The 18,270-nt window shown below is 49.1% G+C and overlaps 8 protein-coding genes across 8 annotated transcripts; 4 read left to right on the top strand and 4 right to left on the bottom strand.

Moving 5' to 3' along the window:
- Positions 1 to 304: 304 nt before the first annotated feature.
- Positions 305 to 2,117, top strand: F9C07_9027 (uncharacterized protein; the record flags this gene model as incomplete). Its single annotated transcript, XM_041293291.1, has 6 exons — positions 305 to 516; positions 580 to 976; positions 1,033 to 1,123; positions 1,176 to 1,506; positions 1,559 to 1,755; positions 1,813 to 2,117. The coding sequence occupies 6 exons, from the start codon at positions 305 to 307 to the stop codon at positions 2,115 to 2,117; spliced, it is 1,533 nt and encodes a 510-aa protein (XP_041148196.1).
- A 150-nt stretch (positions 2,118 to 2,267) lies between these two features.
- F9C07_9026 (uncharacterized protein) lies at positions 2,268 to 2,705 on the bottom strand (the record flags this gene model as incomplete). The annotated part of the gene is made up of 2 exons (XM_071511854.1): positions 2,268 to 2,467; positions 2,630 to 2,705. The coding sequence occupies 2 exons, from the start codon at positions 2,703 to 2,705 to the stop codon at positions 2,268 to 2,270; spliced, it is 276 nt and encodes a 91-aa protein (XP_071364608.1).
- A 1,787-nt stretch (positions 2,706 to 4,492) lies between these two features.
- On the top strand, positions 4,493 to 7,856 carry F9C07_2165612 (uncharacterized protein). The gene is made up of 3 exons (XM_041286562.2): positions 4,493 to 7,240; positions 7,293 to 7,518; positions 7,579 to 7,856. The coding sequence occupies exon 1, from the start codon at positions 4,680 to 4,682 to the stop codon at positions 6,270 to 6,272; it is 1,593 nt and encodes a 530-aa protein (XP_041148194.1). The 5' UTR covers positions 4,493 to 4,679; the 3' UTR covers positions 6,273 to 7,240; positions 7,293 to 7,518; positions 7,579 to 7,856.
- F9C07_9024 (histone H3 methyltransferase) lies at positions 6,462 to 7,704 on the bottom strand (the record flags this gene model as incomplete). The annotated part of the gene is made up of 3 exons (XM_041293302.1): positions 6,462 to 7,240; positions 7,293 to 7,518; positions 7,579 to 7,704. The coding sequence occupies 3 exons, from the start codon at positions 7,702 to 7,704 to the stop codon at positions 6,462 to 6,464; spliced, it is 1,131 nt and encodes a 376-aa protein (XP_041148193.1).
- A 435-nt stretch (positions 7,857 to 8,291) lies between the features above and the next one.
- On the top strand, positions 8,292 to 9,532 carry F9C07_9023 (oxaloacetate carrier protein; the record flags this gene model as incomplete). The annotated part of the gene is made up of 6 exons (XM_071511853.1): positions 8,292 to 8,308; positions 8,372 to 8,446; positions 8,522 to 8,651; positions 8,712 to 9,183; positions 9,236 to 9,381; positions 9,440 to 9,532. The coding sequence occupies 6 exons, from the start codon at positions 8,292 to 8,294 to the stop codon at positions 9,530 to 9,532; spliced, it is 933 nt and encodes a 310-aa protein (XP_071364607.1).
- Positions 9,533 to 11,177: 1,645 nt separating this feature from the next.
- F9C07_9022 (putative ribonucleotide reductase small subunit RnrA) lies at positions 11,178 to 12,631 on the top strand (the record flags this gene model as incomplete). Its single annotated transcript, XM_041293289.1, has 4 exons — positions 11,178 to 11,207; positions 11,285 to 11,533; positions 11,641 to 11,974; positions 12,027 to 12,631. The coding sequence occupies 4 exons, from the start codon at positions 11,178 to 11,180 to the stop codon at positions 12,629 to 12,631; spliced, it is 1,218 nt and encodes a 405-aa protein (XP_041148191.1).
- A 706-nt stretch (positions 12,632 to 13,337) lies between these two features.
- F9C07_9021 (signal recognition particle 9 kDa protein-domain-containing protein) lies at positions 13,338 to 13,892 on the bottom strand (the record flags this gene model as incomplete). The annotated part of the gene is made up of 2 exons (XM_041293301.1): positions 13,338 to 13,715; positions 13,821 to 13,892. The coding sequence occupies 2 exons, from the start codon at positions 13,890 to 13,892 to the stop codon at positions 13,338 to 13,340; spliced, it is 450 nt and encodes a 149-aa protein (XP_041148190.1).
- A 241-nt stretch (positions 13,893 to 14,133) lies between these two features.
- Positions 14,134 to 18,093, bottom strand: F9C07_1703353 (WD repeat protein). Its single transcript, XM_041293300.2, has 5 exons — positions 17,415 to 18,093; positions 17,061 to 17,239; positions 16,826 to 16,983; positions 16,129 to 16,675; positions 14,134 to 16,067 (listed from the first exon to the last, which is right to left on the bottom strand). Exons 1-5 carry the CDS (start codon positions 17,626 to 17,628, stop codon positions 14,376 to 14,378), a joined length of 2,790 nt encoding a protein of 929 aa, XP_041148189.1. The 5' UTR covers positions 17,629 to 18,093; the 3' UTR covers positions 14,134 to 14,375.
- Positions 18,094 to 18,270: the final 177 nt, after the last annotated feature.

Genomic DNA, 18,270 nt, shown 5'->3' with positions numbered 1-18,270 from the left:
TTCAAGTTTCGCCTCGGCAGCGCTGCATTCTCAAATTACACCATAGTTCAATTGTGGAGTAGCAACGCACGCTAGACTTGACGGCTGCCAGAAACTGACGGGGAATGAGATCCTGATGGCTGTAGTTCGTGGCGCCGGCCCGCATAGCACCCTGTTCGCCTTGGGGCCGGGATCCACTGGCCCGTGTCATAATCTTGTACGGTCTCTACTGCTGGCTTATCCTTGCTCCCTTTCCTTTTTCCTCATTTTAATTCTGATTTGTCTTCCAAATGCGCTGTTGAGTGTTGCTGACACGATAGATACAATGAACCCTGAGATTCTTCAAAATTCGCCCAACCTGGAGCGGGAGACGATCTCTGAAGCCGAGGCTCTCCTATCGAGATTCTCCAGCCTTTCTGACATCGAACAAGATAGAGAACGGGCCACCTATGTGTCCACAATATTCCCCCTGCTATTCGGCAAGGATTCCGTGGTCCAAGGGTCAAATGGCTACGAATCACAGCGCCAAGCCCCATGGTATGTCCTAATATACTATATGCTCTGAATCACAAAGTCGTAATGATCACTAACACCTATCAGGTCGACCAATTGCTGGCTCCAACCTTGTGTCATTGTCAGTCCTGGGTCAGCACAGCAAGTTGCAACGGCTCTGGCATTGTGTCGCTTCTTCAATGTGAAGTTCTCCATCAGGAGCGGAGGTCATCTGCAAAACCCGGGATTTACTAGCAACCATGGGGGTGTGGTTATATCGCTAAGCGCTCTTAAGCAATTAGAGCTGTCTAAGGATAAATCTACGGTAGGTCTCGGGCCAGGCCTAAGGTGGTTGGATGTATACGGTGATCTTGATGCGCACGGGGTGACTGTGACCGGTGGTCGGGTCACTACGGTAGGCGTGTCTGGTCTGTTACTCGGAGGGGGAATTTCCTTCCACAGCCATCAGTATGGAGTCAGTGCAATGGGTATCTGTAACTACGAGGTGAATTCCCTCCGTTCGCGAAGTAGGTATACTCGAGTCACGGCTAACCATAGTAGGTCGTCCTGGCCAACTCGCAGATCGTCAATGCCAACGCGCACGAGAATGCAGACTTGTTCTGGGCTCTGAAAGGTGGTGGGCCCAACTTCGGTATGTCCTGCATCTATCTCTAGGTATATTCGGCATTCTGACTGCGATCTAGGGGTCGTAACCAAGTTCGATATGATGACCATCCCAAGCAAGCACTGGTCTGAGGTCCGAGTCTACCCAATCACAGCAACCGATCAGATCCTCGAAGCCATGATGCAGTATCACGCCGCAATCGAAGCTGACGATAAGTCTTCCCTAATCTATAATGCTACTCACGAGGTTATCCTACTCGTCTTTTTCTACGGCGAACCTGTCGAGCATCCCCCTATTTTCCAGCCCTTCTACGATATACCCCACGTCGCCACATTCGTGGCCCCAGGTATCCGGACCGTCTATGATCTCATGAATGCAGTAGATTCAGTGCAAGAAGCAGGACCTGCACTGTATGTTGGTCACAGCCCGTTCTCTTTCCCAGAGTGCCGCTAACCCTTCCAGTCACGATTTCCGGACTATGACCAGCCTCCCTAGTCTAGAGGTATACAGGGCTATTGAAAAAACACACGCTGAGCAGGTCGATGTTCTTAAGGACGTCGAGGGTCTTACCTTGACAACCGTCATCCAACCAATGTCCTCTTCAGCTATGAAAGCGACCCTCAAAAGTCCCCTAGGCTTGTCGCCTGTTGGACAACAGTGTACGTCTCCCCTCCCGCTTTCGGGCACCATTCTCGAACCTAATTGATACCTTTTAGGGTTCCTTGTGAGGGCCGACTGGAAGAATACGAAAGACGAGGAGCGTGTTCGAGAGGCAGTGCACAAGATCGTCGATGTGGCGGAATCAGAGGCGAAGCAAGCCGGAGTGCATCTTCCTTACCTTTATTCAAACTATGCTTCGCGCGACCAGGATCCCCTGGCAAGTTATGGGGTGGAGAATGCTAAGCGGTTAAAAGAAATTGCTCTAAAGTATGATCCAGATGGCGTATTCCAGAAGTTGCAAAATGGGGGGTGGTTGCTTTCCAGTATGGGGTTGGAGGCGTGCGAGTTAATGAGTATCTGACGCAGAGCGTCCTACTAGAGATGCCCTATAGTAAAGATATTCATTCGGCAATGCATGGCAAAGCTCGACACCAGTGTTGGTAATGAAGAAGCAAACGTAAAAAAAAAAAAGAAAAGAAAAGATTGACATGGCGATAATGCATCAGTCCTGTTACCGAAGAGAAGCCCTCCCAACCGCCCAAGCCTGCAGCGCGGCCCCCAAGCCCACCACCCAGCCATTCTCCTTAATCCCCGTACGGAAATACCACACCGAACTCACCCATAGCAGCGCATTAGTGACGATAGCGATAGCCTTGTTAGTTGGGTCTTGAAGGGTGCGAGGGTTACGTGACCATTGATAGTGAATAAGGCCTATCATTGAAGTCAGTTCTCTAAATCCGTACTTGGCATAGAGCGAACTAAACGAGAATCTCGGGATACAACATACTAGTCATGAGAAAAAAGGCGCTCCCCTGAAAATACATTGTCAGTATCTATTCCCAGGTTTGGGGCATCCTGCTGTGTAGTACATACCTGGTACCAACCAACAATCCCACAGGCCGATGGTTTCGTGCCTGAAATATGCCTGAAGGATGGCTCGGCGGTCCATTGTTTTCCTCCAAGTTAAATAGGCAACTAACGTTAACTGCTGGTGTCCTTGTCAAGGGCAAATGGGTTTGTATGTGTGTTGGTTGCTATGGTAGTTATGAAGTAGGTAGCTAGCATACCGTATGTCCGATGGATAGGATGGCGAATGAGAAGGCTGACGCCTGGAGTGAGCGTGAAGATGGGGTCATTGTTGGATGTTATATGGTTGAAACTGGTTGGTTGTTTGGGGATGTGGGGGTGCTTTGGCTAGAATATAGAGAGAGAGAGAGAGAGATAATACTACCAACTTCAAGAAAGTATATATCCAGAAAGAAACTCATGATACAAAGACCTGCCAGGGTGATTATTTATATAGTACCAAGTAAGTACATCGGATCGTATAGTATACGAACCGGCCAATCAGCGAGCGTCACAGATGGGACCTCGAAGACTGAGACGAAAACTTGGCACGGCTGTTCCTTTAGTCTTAGTGCACTATGCGGGACTGACACTTGCAGCTCTCTATATGAAGGGGACTGATGCACATTTCTTCGTACACTGTGCCCAGAAACGATACGCAGGCAGAACGATATGCCTTTGTTATGTCTTCATGAGTCCCACGCAGCTGGGATCAATGTATCCACACCCAGACTGGACGATCTGATCACTTTCCTGTTTTAGCGGAGGAGCGGTGTAAACCAGTGGCCAAAACGCCATCCAAAGGGCTGGACTAGACTCAATCCAGATCGCTTATCTTCGATCGTGCAGAATCGTGGTTCCTCTTGTCTACTAATGTAGGATCTGGTGGGGGTGGGCAACTAGGCACGCGACAAAATATTTATTGTCAACTCTTACAACTTGAAAACACAACGTGAACCACATCCCTCGAAATCCGCATCAATGAGAATCTGTGTCTTCCAGTCCTGCTTCGAGGAGCTCCAAGCCTCTGTGGGCGACGCCCAAGAATTATGCATGAATCCAGCCGTGTTCACGTCACAGCATGGATTTGGATCAATAATGACTAATGCGGGTATAAAAATGAGCAGCGAACAACGAGAACATTGAAAGTGCGTATATAAAACCCCAGAAGATTCATGATTGAAAGCTAGTAGTGTCTTTCTCTAACGCGTTTATGAAGATAGATTACGCAGTTTGAGGGGGGAGGATGCGTTTTCTGCCAGCTGGTGTTGGCAAGGCTAAAAAGGGCACAGCCACAGACTAACGCTGCTGCCTCAAAATCACTCTTCAAGCCAGGTGCTACGAACGCAGCTACTTGAGACTGGGATATCTCAACCAGGAAATGGTGCTATTCCCAGCAAAACCTGCTCGAGTCTAAGGATAAGGATGGTAGAACACCACTTTCCTGGGCGGCAAAGAATTGTCGAACAGCAGCAGCCGATATCCTATTGAAAAAAGGTGCTAGTCCAGTTACGAAGGATGATAAGGGAAGAACACCTATTTTCTGGGCATTTGACAGTCGCGATCAGTCAACAGTCAGACTCTTCCTTTCTACTTTGAGTATTTTTGTCAGCCGTGGGGGCGCCGGAGACTCGTTGATCTTGAGGCCTGGCGCAGATATTTCTGCCCTTGAAGGGGCTTAGGGGATGTGGGCATGGAACAAGTGAAGTTCGCACGACTTACAGGGAGGCTGTACAGGGCTCCTGTAGGAGGGCAGTGGCTATATATTAAGCTGGACAGATAGACCGAAGCTCCTCTTAAGGTGTTTTCAGTACATATAGTTTTATAAGGCATATAATAGAAATTATTTCTTCCAATGATAGAATGTTGCAGTACATGGTTCATAGAGCTACCCAAGGAACCCAGAGTATGATATACTACGAACTATATCAATGTCTACTAAGTTTATCTCCCCCACACGCGGGGTAACCTAAAAAACAATGCACACGTGACCACCCAAAAAGAGTCACACAAGGTATGTGCATACATACAAACAAACAACAACCAACCAAGCCAATTGGACAAAAAGAACCCAAAAATGACCAACGAAGACCGTTACTCCCCGACTTCCGAAACCTACGAAAGAAGCGAAGCCCTCGCCCTCTCCCTCGTAGAAAGATGCCGAGATCTCATCAACGAACTAGACGCCTTCCGCGCCCTTCTCGAGAAAACCCAGCGTAACCCCCAACTAGTCGAGATCCGATCCCTACGCTCCAATGTCGTCTCCGAACTACGGACTCTGGAGAAAGTGTCCGGGCAGATACGCGCGCTTGCGGATGCAGCAGTAGCAGCAGCAGACGGTGAAGAAGAAGAGCAGGAAGTTGAGCCGAGACTGATGCATGCGTTGCGGTCGACGAATTTGCCGTTTTATGAGACTGTTTGGCAGATCGCTCGGAGGAGTTGTACCGGGTTAGTTGCGTTTGGGAAGAGGTTTTATTGGGATGGGGATGGGGTAGTCGAGGATGAGGGAAAGAAGAGGCCGAATAAGGATAAGCGGAAGAGTGTGTTTGTGGATATTGTGGCGGATGATGGGCTGGAGTGGGTGAAGGTTTCTACGATCTCGGAGACGAGGCTTTTGTTTGAGATGGCTAAGAAGGGGTGGGAGGCGGATTCGGATGCTGAATCGGGGGAGGAGAGGACTGTTTTACGGAATTTTGACGATGATGGTGGTTCGGATGATGAGGATGAGGATGAGATTGAGTTGGTTAAGTTGGCGAGTGATATGAGGAAGGCTGCCAATCGCACCAGGGTGAGGTATAGGCATCCTCGCCTAAGACTAGTGATACCAAAGATTGAAGAAGGCGAGAGCCGTGAGATTGATGATTTATTGAAGGTTTTACGAAACTATGATATCACGGTGGAATGTGGTGAGAGTGCACTGTCCTCCAGGGTGGGTGGTAACGACGACGATGCCACGAGTGCAACTGCTGAAGGGCATCTACACCATCTTCTCCCCGCGCCATTCAAGAGCTTCACTTCCACTTTGAACGTGGATTGTACATTGTTGCTCGCCCTGGTATCGGATGTCTCGCACTTTAAGAATATAGAGCCTTCGCCAGAGTATCATAGGGCCATCATCCGACAGCTCGAGTTCGAACGTGAGCGGCCACTGCTGGCCACAGAGCTGTGGCCAGCAATGGAAGGACACGACTTAGTGTGCACCGACGAGGCCACAAGACGTATGCGTGAGATCGTGAATACAATTGGCACCGAAACCGAGAAGAGACGAACGGAAATATTATTCGGCGACACTCCATCCGAGAGTCGGGGCACCAAATCTGTCATTCAAGAGTTCCAGGAACTGTCTGATTATGAAATACCACCACAATTAACGATGCCTGTTAAGACAGTCAAAGCTAAGTCTTTGATCGATTCAGCAATAGAACAAGGCAAACTTCCTCCAGTCTTTCAGAAAGTGGCAGAAGTTCTGTCTAATATTAACCACAGCGTGTTCTTTTATGGCTGGGTGACCGGAATGACGACCATATCGAGCAATCGCACTGTGGTTAAACAGATCGAGACAATCATTGAACAGCATAGGAATGGTGACGAAGACTTGGAGGGGCCGCAGGTTTGGGTATGCGATACAGCCAGGAGCTTGATTGGGAAAGAGAAAGGCCGGAAAAGCTAGAGAATCGTACCGAGATAAGATATAGAAGAATGGCTTCATAGGGACGGTATCAGTCGTGACCAGCAGATCAACACCACCCCAAGCAAGTTTGCCGTTCCACTTGCAGAGCAGGCACGGAGGCTGTCGCAAAGTCAAACTCTTGAATCCAGTAACCTCCGTCCGATGTTCCAGACCTACTGCAGCCTAGTATTACTTCTCAGGGGCTCTAGAACCCTCTTCTGGCAGCCAGAAGACGATATCTTTATCAGCAGTAGCCACCACGTTGTACCGCGGATTGTACTCGATTAAAGCAGTCCGGCCACGGTGAGGCAACTTGCACATTGGCTGTAGAACGTTATTGGAGTCTGGCTGCTGCTGCAGGTCCCAAGCAAGAATATCCGGATGGTCACCAGAGCCTCCAAGAACAAATCGTCCGTCCGGTGTAAAGCAAGCGTCTCCCTGGCCAAGAGGCTTACCCGTCGTTGAGACCGGGGCAGCTCTACCAGGCGAGCCATTCTTGCCAACCAAGAACGCCTTCATAGTGCCTTCAAAGGCGTCGAGGACAAAATGTCCATGGTAATCTGTTCCGACCAGCAAGTGCTTCCCGTCGTTGGAGAATTCGAGGCGGGTCCACGCTCTTCCTCTTGTAGAAGGCGTGTATCTTTCTTCGTAAGGCGCAAGATCAAAGGTAGAAAAAGGAGACTTGTCGTAATTCCGGAAGTCGTAGAGTAGAACCGATGAAGTTGACTGGGACGCAATGGCGATAACAGAAGCAGAAGGGTCAAATGCAGCAAGGTACGGAGTGGCAAGCTTTAATTTGCCCTGCGCATTCCTCGAACTGAGATCCCATATTGCGACAGTATTATCCTTGGAACACGAGACAAACGAATCACTGCCTGGCGAGACGGCCAGACATGTCACCTTGTCTGTATGGCCGGAAAAATAACGCACGTATCCTTCATTGTGTAGATCAAGCAATCGCAACGAGTCTGACCGGCATCAGCAAAGAAAAAAAAAAAGTCATCACATGTCTTGACATACCATCGACCTTTGTACTTGCGTGGAGGACCTGACGAGAGTGATGCGTGAATCTTGCTAGATGAGCTCCATACTTCTTACTAGGAACAGACTTTGTAGTTTTTCCTTCCTTTATGTCAAAGATTTGGATGGTCTCATCGTCCCCTGAGGATACCAGGTAATCGCCTTGGTCGTCGAAATCCAATGAGGTCACGTAGTTGGACGAGTCTTGCTTCGATGGTTTGAATGCCTATAGTTGAGGAGTCAATCATACCAATCGCATAAACGGTAAAGATATCTATATACCAACCTTCGTGGGGCGAAAGCTACGAAGGATGTCCGACACTTTCTGGCACAGAGATGGGGTCTGCTGCTGCGATTGTGATTGAGGCGGCGGGGGAGGCGGCGGTTGCTGTTGTTGCTGAGCTTCCGCCATTATTATGACAGTATGGCGTGATAGAGAGCTGGTCAATTGTAAATTGGGCCAAGCTGACCTTGACAGTCAAGTCACTGACACAATCTGTCAGTAGTGTTGAGATCTTCTTCAGGTTATTCCTGAGCTGCGGAGCTTGAGCTTCTGTATGGAGCACGCGATTGCCCCAGGAAATTTGGCGCGTTTGTTCTTAACTCCGAGGGCAACAACGTTGTTCCAGACCGCGGTTAGTATCGGGGCGCCTACTGGTCCGTCTGGTCGGTTTAGCCCCGATGGTCGGAGTCCCGTTGGCAGGAACTGCCTCATTGAGCCAATCAGCAATCCAGGAATCCCAATCGGTAAAGCTTAGACTAGATTTTATGGAATTCTTACGGGAAGATCAAGGCTCCCTGCCTTATCTGACTTTCGCTGTTCTTCAACCTTCAAAAAACTATCTGCTGATCTTTCACTTGTATTTTCCCCGCAAGTCTTTGTGATCTCTTGTGTGGGCTGTCCATCCTCGACCCAAGCTAGACTCCGCATCAAGTCCCCGTCCAACCCGCGAATACCCTTAGCGTTCCTCCGCTTACGGAGGCTATCCGTCAGAGAACATGTCGACAACAACAGGGTGCGTGGTACTCATATAACACAGCAAGCCAGGATCTGCCTCTGCTAACGCTCCGCTTTCCAGAGCGTTCATCGCAGGAGGAATCGCAGCATGTGGAGCTGTCACAGTGACCCATAGTTTTGAAACAGTCAAAATCCGGTATGCGCCTTGCTTTCTAACCCTGATTTTGCGAGATCGTATTAGATTAGACACTGATATCGTTTGGCCGGATAGACTACAATTGCAGGGAGAACTACAAGCAAAGTCCGAGGCGGTCAAAAAATACAAGGGTGTTTTCCACGGCGTCAAGGTCATCTTACAGAATGAGGGCCCCCGTGGGCTGTTCCGAGGCATCGGTTCCGCTGTACGTGTCGCGCCCGGGTTTGCGAAGGCGAGAGAAATGACAAGCTGACTGTTGACTTAGTACATCTATCAAGTGCTGCTCAATGGCTGCCGTCTAGGATTCTACGAACCCCTGCGCAAGACTCTCACAACAACGATCTATCAAGACCCCCAGGTCCAGTCGTTGGGTATCAATGTCTTTGCTGGTGCTGCCTCGGGTATCATCGGCGCTGCTGCAGGTTCTCCATTCTTCCTTGTCAAAACTCGTCTGCAGTCTTTCTCGCCGTTCCTTCCAGTTGGTACGCAACACAACTATCATAATTCGTTCGATGGACTACGAAAGATCTACACTTCTGAGGGAGTAGGCGGGTTATACCGTGGGGTTAATGCAGCCATGGTCCGGACAGGTTTCGGTAGCTCTGTTCAGCTGCCTACCTACTTCTTTGCTAAGCGTCGCCTGGTCAAGCATTTGGGAATGGAAGATGGTCCCGCTCTTCACCTTGCCAGTAGTACGGCTTCTGGGTTTGTTGTATGCTGCGTCATGCATCCTCCTGGTACGTAATGATTTCTTAACAGCGATGATTTCCTGCTAATATGTTTGTCCAGACACTATCATGTCAAGAATGTATAACCAGACCGGTAACCTCTACAAGGGCGCATTGGACTGTCTATACCAGACCGTTCGTAAAGAGGGCCTGCTTGCTATTTACAAGGGTTATTTCGCTCATTTGGCCCGTATTTTGCCTCACACTGTAAGTAACAATCAACACTGGTCTAGATGGCGAGGTTCAGTTCGCTAACTCGATATAGATCTTAACCCTTAGCTTGGCCGAGCAGACCAACAAGCTCATGCGCAGGGTTGAGGACCGGTTCCTCTCTGACTCGATGAAGGAAGCACTGTGATATGTCTAGGATTCTTACGACATATTAGTAAGGGCACATAATAAGGTTGTGGTTGTTTAGTCTTTTTTAGCAACTGGGGTGACTAGACCTCATTCAGCGAGTGTCGACTCACTGCTAAGGGTATGTATATAGAAGGCGTTGACTCAGGTTCTACAAGTCATATTACCTTTTAGATTCTGTATATATGAGCCAAAAACTTTTAGATGGGTATCAGGATTGCCTCATGTCAACCTTTGTACCATGAACACGGTTTGATCATAATCTTCGTATTAGAATGGTGGTGTCAAGAGGTCTAGAACACCTAGTCGAAGGTATGCTGGCAGATATGCAGCTTGATGGCACGCGATGTTAATTAACGCGTGTGGGTCTGATGATGAGCTTGCGGTTCTAAATGTCACGATCGTTATGAGAAACATTGACTTTTGAAAAGGAAGGAAAAATTGTTGGACATAATATTTCACACCGAACTTATACAAGAAGTTAAAGTATAGACTACGCCCTGTGTACAAGCTCTATGCTGTATAGTACAGAAGCCAGAGAGAATTGGGAGAAATGAGTCCACAGTCGCGTTACCGCGTCTTAATGTGTCAACACAATCAGAACGTCATTAAAGATTACTAAAGTACGCCCAAGCATGACAAAGCAGATAGTCCCACACTTAGAAGTTTCTTAATCCGGAAAGACTTGATGTACTCCGTAAGGAACTCCATATCAGGACTGTAAAGCCGTAAATCCGCGCCGGATGCCTAACTAGGCTGAAGCTGTGGGCTGGGAGTGCCAATGCAGATGCTGGCCGAAACTGTCCACTCGTGTCGCGTGCCAACTCTTCCAAGCCTTAGGCATTCTGTACCTGCAGATCTCCATTCGTTTGAGCAACCTCAATGGTCAATTAGGCGGTTTCCAGATCTGAGCTGCAGACTTTGCTCAATAGAGTATAGCGTGAGATGGCTTGTGGATAATTGAAAATTGTTATGACGCTCACGAGCTGACGCGAGACAACAGTTTAAGAGCGTGTGTAGTACAACGACCTAACATTGAGAATGACTATTACATATGATTTACCTTCAACCCCCTTTATAAAGGCAAATTGATGTAATATTGTACGGGGCACCTAATGGTAACTACGTAGTCCTACTAGTAGTAGTAGTATTAGTTCGACTTGGTGATTGATCGCATCAGATAAGATAAAAACCCCTAGTTGGGTGACTACTGGACACCGATATGACCACATTCGGCGTTCTAGATGGCAACAATTCTTAGGTATGTGGAGATGTAACCCTGAAAGGTTTAAACAGTGGAGATCCAAATCATCGGAGGGGAGAAAAATCCAGTGGTCTGACCCAAATGGATGGATAAGCAAGGCACGAAAGATGTAATGAAGCGTGCAGACGCGTCGCCCATAACACCGGATACCCGCCAGCCATCGGCTCTGAGGCGCGCCAAGTCACGTGCGACGTGACTTAGCCCGTCGCGCTAAGGATCACGCCCTCGTCCGAAGCAAGTATTTCTGCCGACGTGCCCTCCTCTTCTGAAGCTCTTTTTTCCTCATCCCCAATCCTTCAGCCAAAATCACTGGAGCGTTTTGAGTCTGTGTCTTTAATCTTTCTCATACATTCAATTGAAGACGTCTAGACACTACTACATAATGTCCGCGCAGGTCACTCCCTCCAAGCAGGTACGTGATGTCACGTCTCGCCTCCCAGGGTTGACGCGTCTGTAGGACAGTATAAGCTAACTACGACCGTTTGACAGGCTGCATCCTCTTTCGAGAACCTCAAGATGAGCGATTCACCCGTCAAGAAGCTCAATTTCGAAGCTGCAGGCAAGGAGAACGCTCCTTCGTCTCTCCAGATCATCGACGTGCCCGCTACCAAGACCACCGTTGAAAAGCCTACCGAAGTCTCCTCCAAGATTGCTAGCATCAAGGAAATGGAAGCGAACGAGCCCCTTCTTCAAGAGAACCCTCATCGCTTCGTTCTGTTCCCCATCAAGTATCATGAGGTGAGTAGTGGCACGTCTAATACGCGTCACGCGTAAAGTGGAAATCTTCCATCATCGGTCCTGACCGCCGCCGATCAACGCCATATACTAACATTCTTCTCTAATAGATCTGGCAAATGTACAAGAAGGCCGAGGCCTCTTTCTGGACCGCCGAGGAAATTGATCTTTCTAAGGATCTTCACGACTGGCACAACCGCCTGAATGATGACGAGCGCTTCTTCATCTCTCGCGTACTTGCCTTCTTTGCTGCCTCCGACGGCATTGTCAACGAAAACCTGCTCGAGCGTTTCAGCGGAGAGGTGCAGATCCCTGAGGCTCGTTGCTTCTACGGTTTCCAGATTATGATCGAGAACATCCACGCTGAGACCTACTCTCTTCTGATTGATACCTATATCAAGGAGCCCAAGCAGCGCACCTACCTTTTTGACGCCATTGATACCAGTATGTTGATCCTAGTTAACACGGTTACTGTACTGTTACTAACACTAAATAGTTCCTTGCATTCGTAAGAAGGCTGACTGGGCTATCCGCTGGATCCAGGATCAGGAGTCGACCTTCGGTCAGCGTCTCGTGGCCTTCGCCGCTGTTGAGGGTATCTTCTTCTCCGGATCCTTCGCCTCTATCTTCTGGCTGAAGAAGCGTGGCTTGATGCCCGGTCTTACATTCTCCAACGAGCTTATCTCTCGTGATGAGGGTCTCCACACTGACTTTGCTTGCCTGCTCTTCTCGCACCTGAACAACCGCCCCGACCCTCAGATTGTGGAGGACGTTATCGTGGAAGCTGTCTCCATTGAGAAGGAGTTCCTGACTGACGCTCTTCCTTGCGCTCTTCTTGGCATGAACTCCAACTTGATGTGCCAGTACATTGAGTTCGTCGCCGACCGTCTCCTGGTCGCTCTTGGCAACAACAAGTACTTCAATGCCACCAACCCATTTGACTTCATGGACAACATCTCCCTGGCCGGTAAGACCAACTTCTTCGAGAAGCGTGTCGGTGATTACCAGAAAGCTGGTGTGATGGCCAGCACCAAGAAGGAAGCCAAGCAGGAGGAGAGCTCCGGCAGCGCTGGCGGCCTCAGCTTCGACGAGGACTTCTAAACCACCAACTTCACGAATATACCCGGCAGTGTGCTCGCTGGCACCTGCCATCAGATACGAGCTAATTTTTCTCTTGGTCGTTTTATTGCTGGGCTCCGCGTTATTGATTTATGAGGCTATTTGAGGTATAAGCATGGGTTTGGCGTTGGACTGGCGGGACTCTTTTCTCAAATGTATTGTCAGTGTCTCATCCGACATCCGACCCTTTCCATGGGATGGATGGGCGGTAGACTGTACTTGAATAAATAGGATATCACTGTACATTCAATTGGATATTTCACGATATAATCGAAAAGTCACTGTTTCTTGCAATTGCTTTTGGTCTGAATGTGATATTTCCTCTGCACGTAACAACTTGTAAATTGTCTATGTACAACACGTATATCATTAGAGTATGAAGTCTCGAGTACTAGTACTCGTCTATCGGTGATAAAGGGATCTTCCTCTCACTCCCCATCCCTCTGCATAGTAGGATCCAAGGATCCACCAACCATGCGCTATGACATACTGCCAGAAGCCCGGAGTTCGTCAAGTATGGCTCCGCCAGCCCGGCGCACTGTAAGTCAAGAAGAACCGATATACCAGGCCTTATGATACCAATAGAAAACCCCGACGGCAGGTAGCATAAAAACAATCCATAAGCAGCCCGACATTCAATGGCCCTCAAACCACCCAAAAAAATCTAGAAGAGAACAAAAAGGAAAAATCACCTCTTCCCCTTGCCACCCTTCTTCTTCCCCTTCCCGCCCTTACTCCCCTCCGTCTTCGCCGCAGGCGCAGAACCCGTCCCCTCCTCCGGCGCATCAGTCATCTCCACATCACCACCAGCCTGCGCTACCGGCGCTGCAGCCGCATTCCCCAATCCCAACGCAGCCACATTCGCACCACCCGCTAGCTTTCCCAGAGATGTAATCAACCGCCCTACCTCGGCAGCTTTGTTCGTGCGGTATTTGAGGCAGATTCCGGACGTTGGGTTGTAGGTTTTTAGTGTGAGGGATGCGATTGGGGCCGTTGGTGTTGTTGATTCTTCGGTTGGTTTGGGCTTTTGAGAGGAGGGGAAGTTGTATTTTGTTGTTATGCGGGTCTGTGTTAGGATTCATTGTGTTAGTTAGGTGGTATGTTTGGTTTGGGAGTTTTCTTAGCTCTTGGAATTGTGGGATTGGGGATTGGATGTGTGAGTGAGACGTACGTCGTTTGGGTATGCTTCGAGGAGGAGCGCTGATTGTTCCAGGTAGGCCTGGGAGGTGGGAAGGTATGGCATGTTTTGTGGTTGTGGTGTTGGTTTGGAGTTACAGTGGTTTTCTGGGTTTTTTTTCTCTGGGGATATATCGATTGAGGGTGTTTTGAGTACTAGAAGAGGTTTTAAATATTTTCTGTGTTTGTTGGTTGGTGAGGTATAATGGTGAATGGAGGTGTGATAAATGGTGGAGTGCGGACAGTTTGCTTGCAATTGTCAGTAGTCGAGTCTTGGCGGAGAGCAGCGGATTTATTATCTAGTACTTCGTGTATCGATTACGAATTTCCTCCTACTTTACTCCTCTATCCTTTAGAAAGTCTACCTCTTGTACATTTAAATCATTGGTCTCGTATCCTAACTACATCCTATATATCTGCGACATACATACCAGACCTCCATCACGTCCCTGTAAATGCAATATTATGAACACCCGCCAATGCAGTATTTGCCAAAATGGGATATACTAGAAAAGAAAAAAAACATCAAATCATAAATATCACAAAGAGCTCAGTCTATAGGCTGGGAGCACCGTACGCAGATCAACTTCTGCTTCCCATTTCGTCCTTTTGTGGCTCGGAAATTCGTTCCTTCGCAGTTGTCACACCGGAGCACATCTTCACTCTCCTCTCCCTCCCCGTTTGACGATGCGTAATCACTACTCAGGACACTACCGACACTCGGCTGGCGTCGCCCGGGAACAGAAAGTCGATTGGGGTCGAGATGATGAGGTGAATCTCGATTCCGCGCGGCTAATGCGTCTCGCGCGATCCTTTTGTAGAAAGCATAGCTGTGGTCGCCTTGTAGCCACAGAGGGTTGTCCTGATCTTGTCGCTTATTGGCAACCAATGAGGGTGCTGGCTGGAGGGTCTTGGGGGCATTAGCGGCTCCATTGCGTCCTGGTACCTCTGTACTAGATCCTGCGCTATCCAAAGAAGTCTTGTACTCCGTCGAGGTCTTGTAGGCGGAAGGCGGAGGAGAAATAGTATACCCAGACCGCGATCCACCCCGTCTGGGACTCGAGTACTGCGACCGATTGGCGAGTCTTTGGGGAGATGGGCTCCGAGTTCTTGTCCCTGGGTGATTGCCATCCTTTCGCTCTGTATGACCGATCACGGAGTTGCGCCAGGAAATGATGCGCTCAGAGGGTGTCTTATGAGATGACTCCTTTCCAATAGACGAAGCAATGCTGTGCCGCGCGGAGTTTGTGCGCCGTAGCAGTCTGCGAGAAATCGTTGAATGCGTATCCCAGCTTTCAAAGCGCCGTTTGAGGTACGCGCAATCTTGTCGCAGGACCTTGATCTTCCCGGAGTAGTCGGCTACTATGATAATATTCCCTCCCGGATGGTTAGAGCGAGCAAGATACCCCGGCGATTCCTGAGCCTGTTTGCTAGCTACCGAGTTGCGATGAGGTCCGTTCTCTTTCGAACTACCTAGGGTAACAGGAGGCGGGTTGCAGAGATCGTAAATTGGATCTTCGGAAAATCCTAGTATCTGCTTCGTTTTCGAGGGAGCCATGATAGCCGCCGTCACCATGGCCGACTGTGGTTCCACAACTTCCACAGCACGCTTGTCCGAGTCCCTCTCAATAGGGGCTGTTGGCCACAGATAAGCCCGGCGATCCTCACTTCCACAAATGACGTGTTTCCCATCATCGCTGAAGGAAGCGCGGATCTGGCTGCATGTATTTTCGTTGCCACGGAATTTTGCCTCCAGGGTCCGGTCTCTAAAGTTGTACATTCGAATCCGAGAATCATTGCTGGTGATCAATAACTTCACCTCACCCTGAGGGTCGCCCTTCGGAAAAATAGCAGTATCAATCCCCGTGATTTTGCTGCCTTTGGCATTGCGTCCACGTGCTGAGCGGACATGAAACTGCGTGATTGGCTTGAGGCCGTCGGTTTCGTAGATATTGCACATTCCGTTTAGGCAACCAGCAATCGAATGCCGACCATCCGGAGTGAAAGCGACCGACGTGATCATATCGGGAACTGTCACAACAAATGCCACACTCTTATCCGGGATACTCCAAAGCCGGAGTTTCGTGTCAAGTGAACCTGCAAGGAAGAACCGGTCGTCCCGGGGATGGAATTGAATCGAGGTAACGAAGTCGCTATGTTGGAATATACATAGACACTCAGGTCGGCTCACATGCCACAGTCGGACCGTCTTATCCATGGAAGAAGAAAGAAGAAAATTATTCTGCGGTGATGTTAGATTCACGACGGATGTCTCGGTCAAACATTGCTAATGGCAGACATACCTTGCTCCAACTTAGATCAAGCACACTGCCTGTGTGACCCTCGTACACCTGGACCGGCTTCACCTTGAACACCGGTGCTTTCAACTGAGGAAGTTCTTCGCCATCCTGACTCCCATCTTCCTCTGGCTCGGATTCATGGCGTTCCTCCGGTGAAGTGATAACAGCCCAAACCCGGACCTTGCCATCTTGGCCGGCAGCCGCCAGATATTTGCCGTCATTGGAGAACACCAGAGCCCATACTGCTTTCCCGGTAGTTTTACTGCTCCTTGCCCCCGCTACTGAAGACCCATCTTTTTCAGATGAGTTTGACACATTATCTGCACCTTCAAGCTCCTGCGCCACGAATATTCGACTGAATGTTTTCTCTTTCTTATAATGTGCCCTGACGCGGATGTACTTTGGAGGGCGGGGGAATCGAGGAAAAAACCCTATCTGTTGCGCAGTGTCCATACGAGCAGTATCCGGTTCAGAGACATCGTCGTCGTCGTCGAGAATTTGGTCCTTCTTTTTACCGCCAATGATCCGGCTGAGAAACGAAACGCCTTTCCTACTCGTTCAAAGTGGTCCAATTAGCCTTCGAAAGGAAATGCAGAAAAACAAACATGCGTTATCTTGCAGTGCGGGGTATATCAAGAAATGTGAAAGCGCAGCCAGAGAAACATGATAGATCCCTGCTGAAAATAGGCACGGCACTCACTTCTTCTCCTTAGACGGCTTGCGATGTAGCGCGGCATCTCCTCGGATTGGGCCTTGCTCAGGTGGCCCGTCAGTTCCGCCAGCTTCCGCCTCGTATGACGCCCTTCCGAGTAGCTTTAAAGGGATCGACTTCTCGGTATTGGTGCGTTTAATGATATGCTGCATGATGCAGGTTTGATCAGCAACTGGTGCACCCACAACACACATGAGCGATCTAGTGACTTTATTATTCGTACCTGCGACAACGGATCTATTGCGCTGGAGTCGGCGCTAACTTCGACGAGGGTCGGAGAAGAGAGAGAACTTCTAGTAACCCCGATAGAGGCATTACTTTGACCCTGGCCTGATCGAGAATTCTTTCTGGTATCTAGCGGGTTGCCACTGAGGGATGATGCTACATCGGATGGAGCCGACCCTATATAGAGAGCGCATAAGCATGGGTGACAGATTGCGAGCACAATGCGCCTTTGTCGTATGTTTGACGTCGCCGCAGGTCATTGACATGTGAAAGGAATCAAGGGGTGAAAGTTCGGACGGTATCATAATCTCAAACTCATCAGGTATATAACCATCGAGACAACTGGACATACCGATAGGGAACGACTGAGAAGTCTGCAGCAGCCCCGGCTTTCCCTCATTAGGACTACCGCTGTCCTTATTGATTGTCAGATTGCTACCATTCCTCTTCAGACTCGAAGAAGAGCCAGTTGCAAGGTTGGTGACGATCGCGGGGATAGGCAAGGCGCGCGATGCCAAAGCGCCTCGGCTGTCAGTCTCCTTGGGCGCTCGCAAAGCCTCCGTCATGGTTAGGGCGGCGCCCCAGAGTGCGCATGTGGAATCGGAAACGTTTGGCGGGATAACCAGCGTATGGTGGGAAAAGGGAAAAGGGAAAAGAAAAGAAATTACTTGGAGTTTGCGAGAGATTATGGAGACCGAGAGGAAACACGGCAATATCCGGATGAATCGGAGATTAGAATGACATCAAGGGTCCGGACATTGACCCTTAGTTAATTTTCCCTAGTATTTTATTTTATTTTGGTTTCGCATGACATTCTCTAGTCGCAAACGGTTTTAGTTCGGGGGCGATAAAAGTCGCATTCTGGAACGACCCATTGAAAAACGACGACGCGGAACGGTTGGTTAGATATAACAGCTGGAATGGAACGCAGGAGAACTGGGAAGTTCCCTGGTTCCTACTCAAAGTACTGGTAGCAAGGAATCGAGGCAATGATAACAATACATCGGCAAGGTTTCTGCGCGTCTGCTCCTGTCATGCAAGTCAAGCATTTTAAGATCAGGGCGTGGGGTTCGGTTTTTTTTGGTAGCTAAAAATACTTGGATTGGATTGTGTCATAGGTGGTTCCACGCCCCATTCATTACTACGTATTGCCAAGTAATGAATGGTCAAGATCTCAGATTCAGTGACTGACACTATTATCTCCGCAC

This window comes from Aspergillus flavus, chromosome 5, assembly GCF_009017415.1.
Source record: "Aspergillus flavus chromosome 5, complete sequence".
Classification (NCBI taxonomy): Eukaryota; Fungi; Ascomycota; class Eurotiomycetes; order Eurotiales; family Aspergillaceae; genus Aspergillus; species Aspergillus flavus.
This window is presented reverse-complemented; position numbering and strand designations above follow the sequence as displayed.

Bases quoted from the DNA above. Each gene is read 5' to 3' on its own strand.
- F9C07_1703353 (XM_041293300.2), bottom strand. From the start codon at position 17,628: ATGACGGAGGCTTTGCGAGCGCCCAAGGAGACTGACAGCCGAGGCGCT. The intron at 16,984-17,060 runs GTACGAATAATA...TGCATCATGCAG, and splicing joins CAATAGATCCGTTGTCGCAG to CATATCATTAAACGCACCAA. The intron at 16,676-16,825 runs GTGAGTGCCGTG...TTGAACGAGTAG, and splicing joins AAGCCGTCTAAGGAGAAGAA to GAAAGGCGTTTCGTTTCTCA.
- F9C07_2165612 (XM_041286562.2), top strand. From the start codon at position 4,680: ATGACCAACGAAGACCGTTACTCCCCGACTTCCGAAACCTACGAAAGA.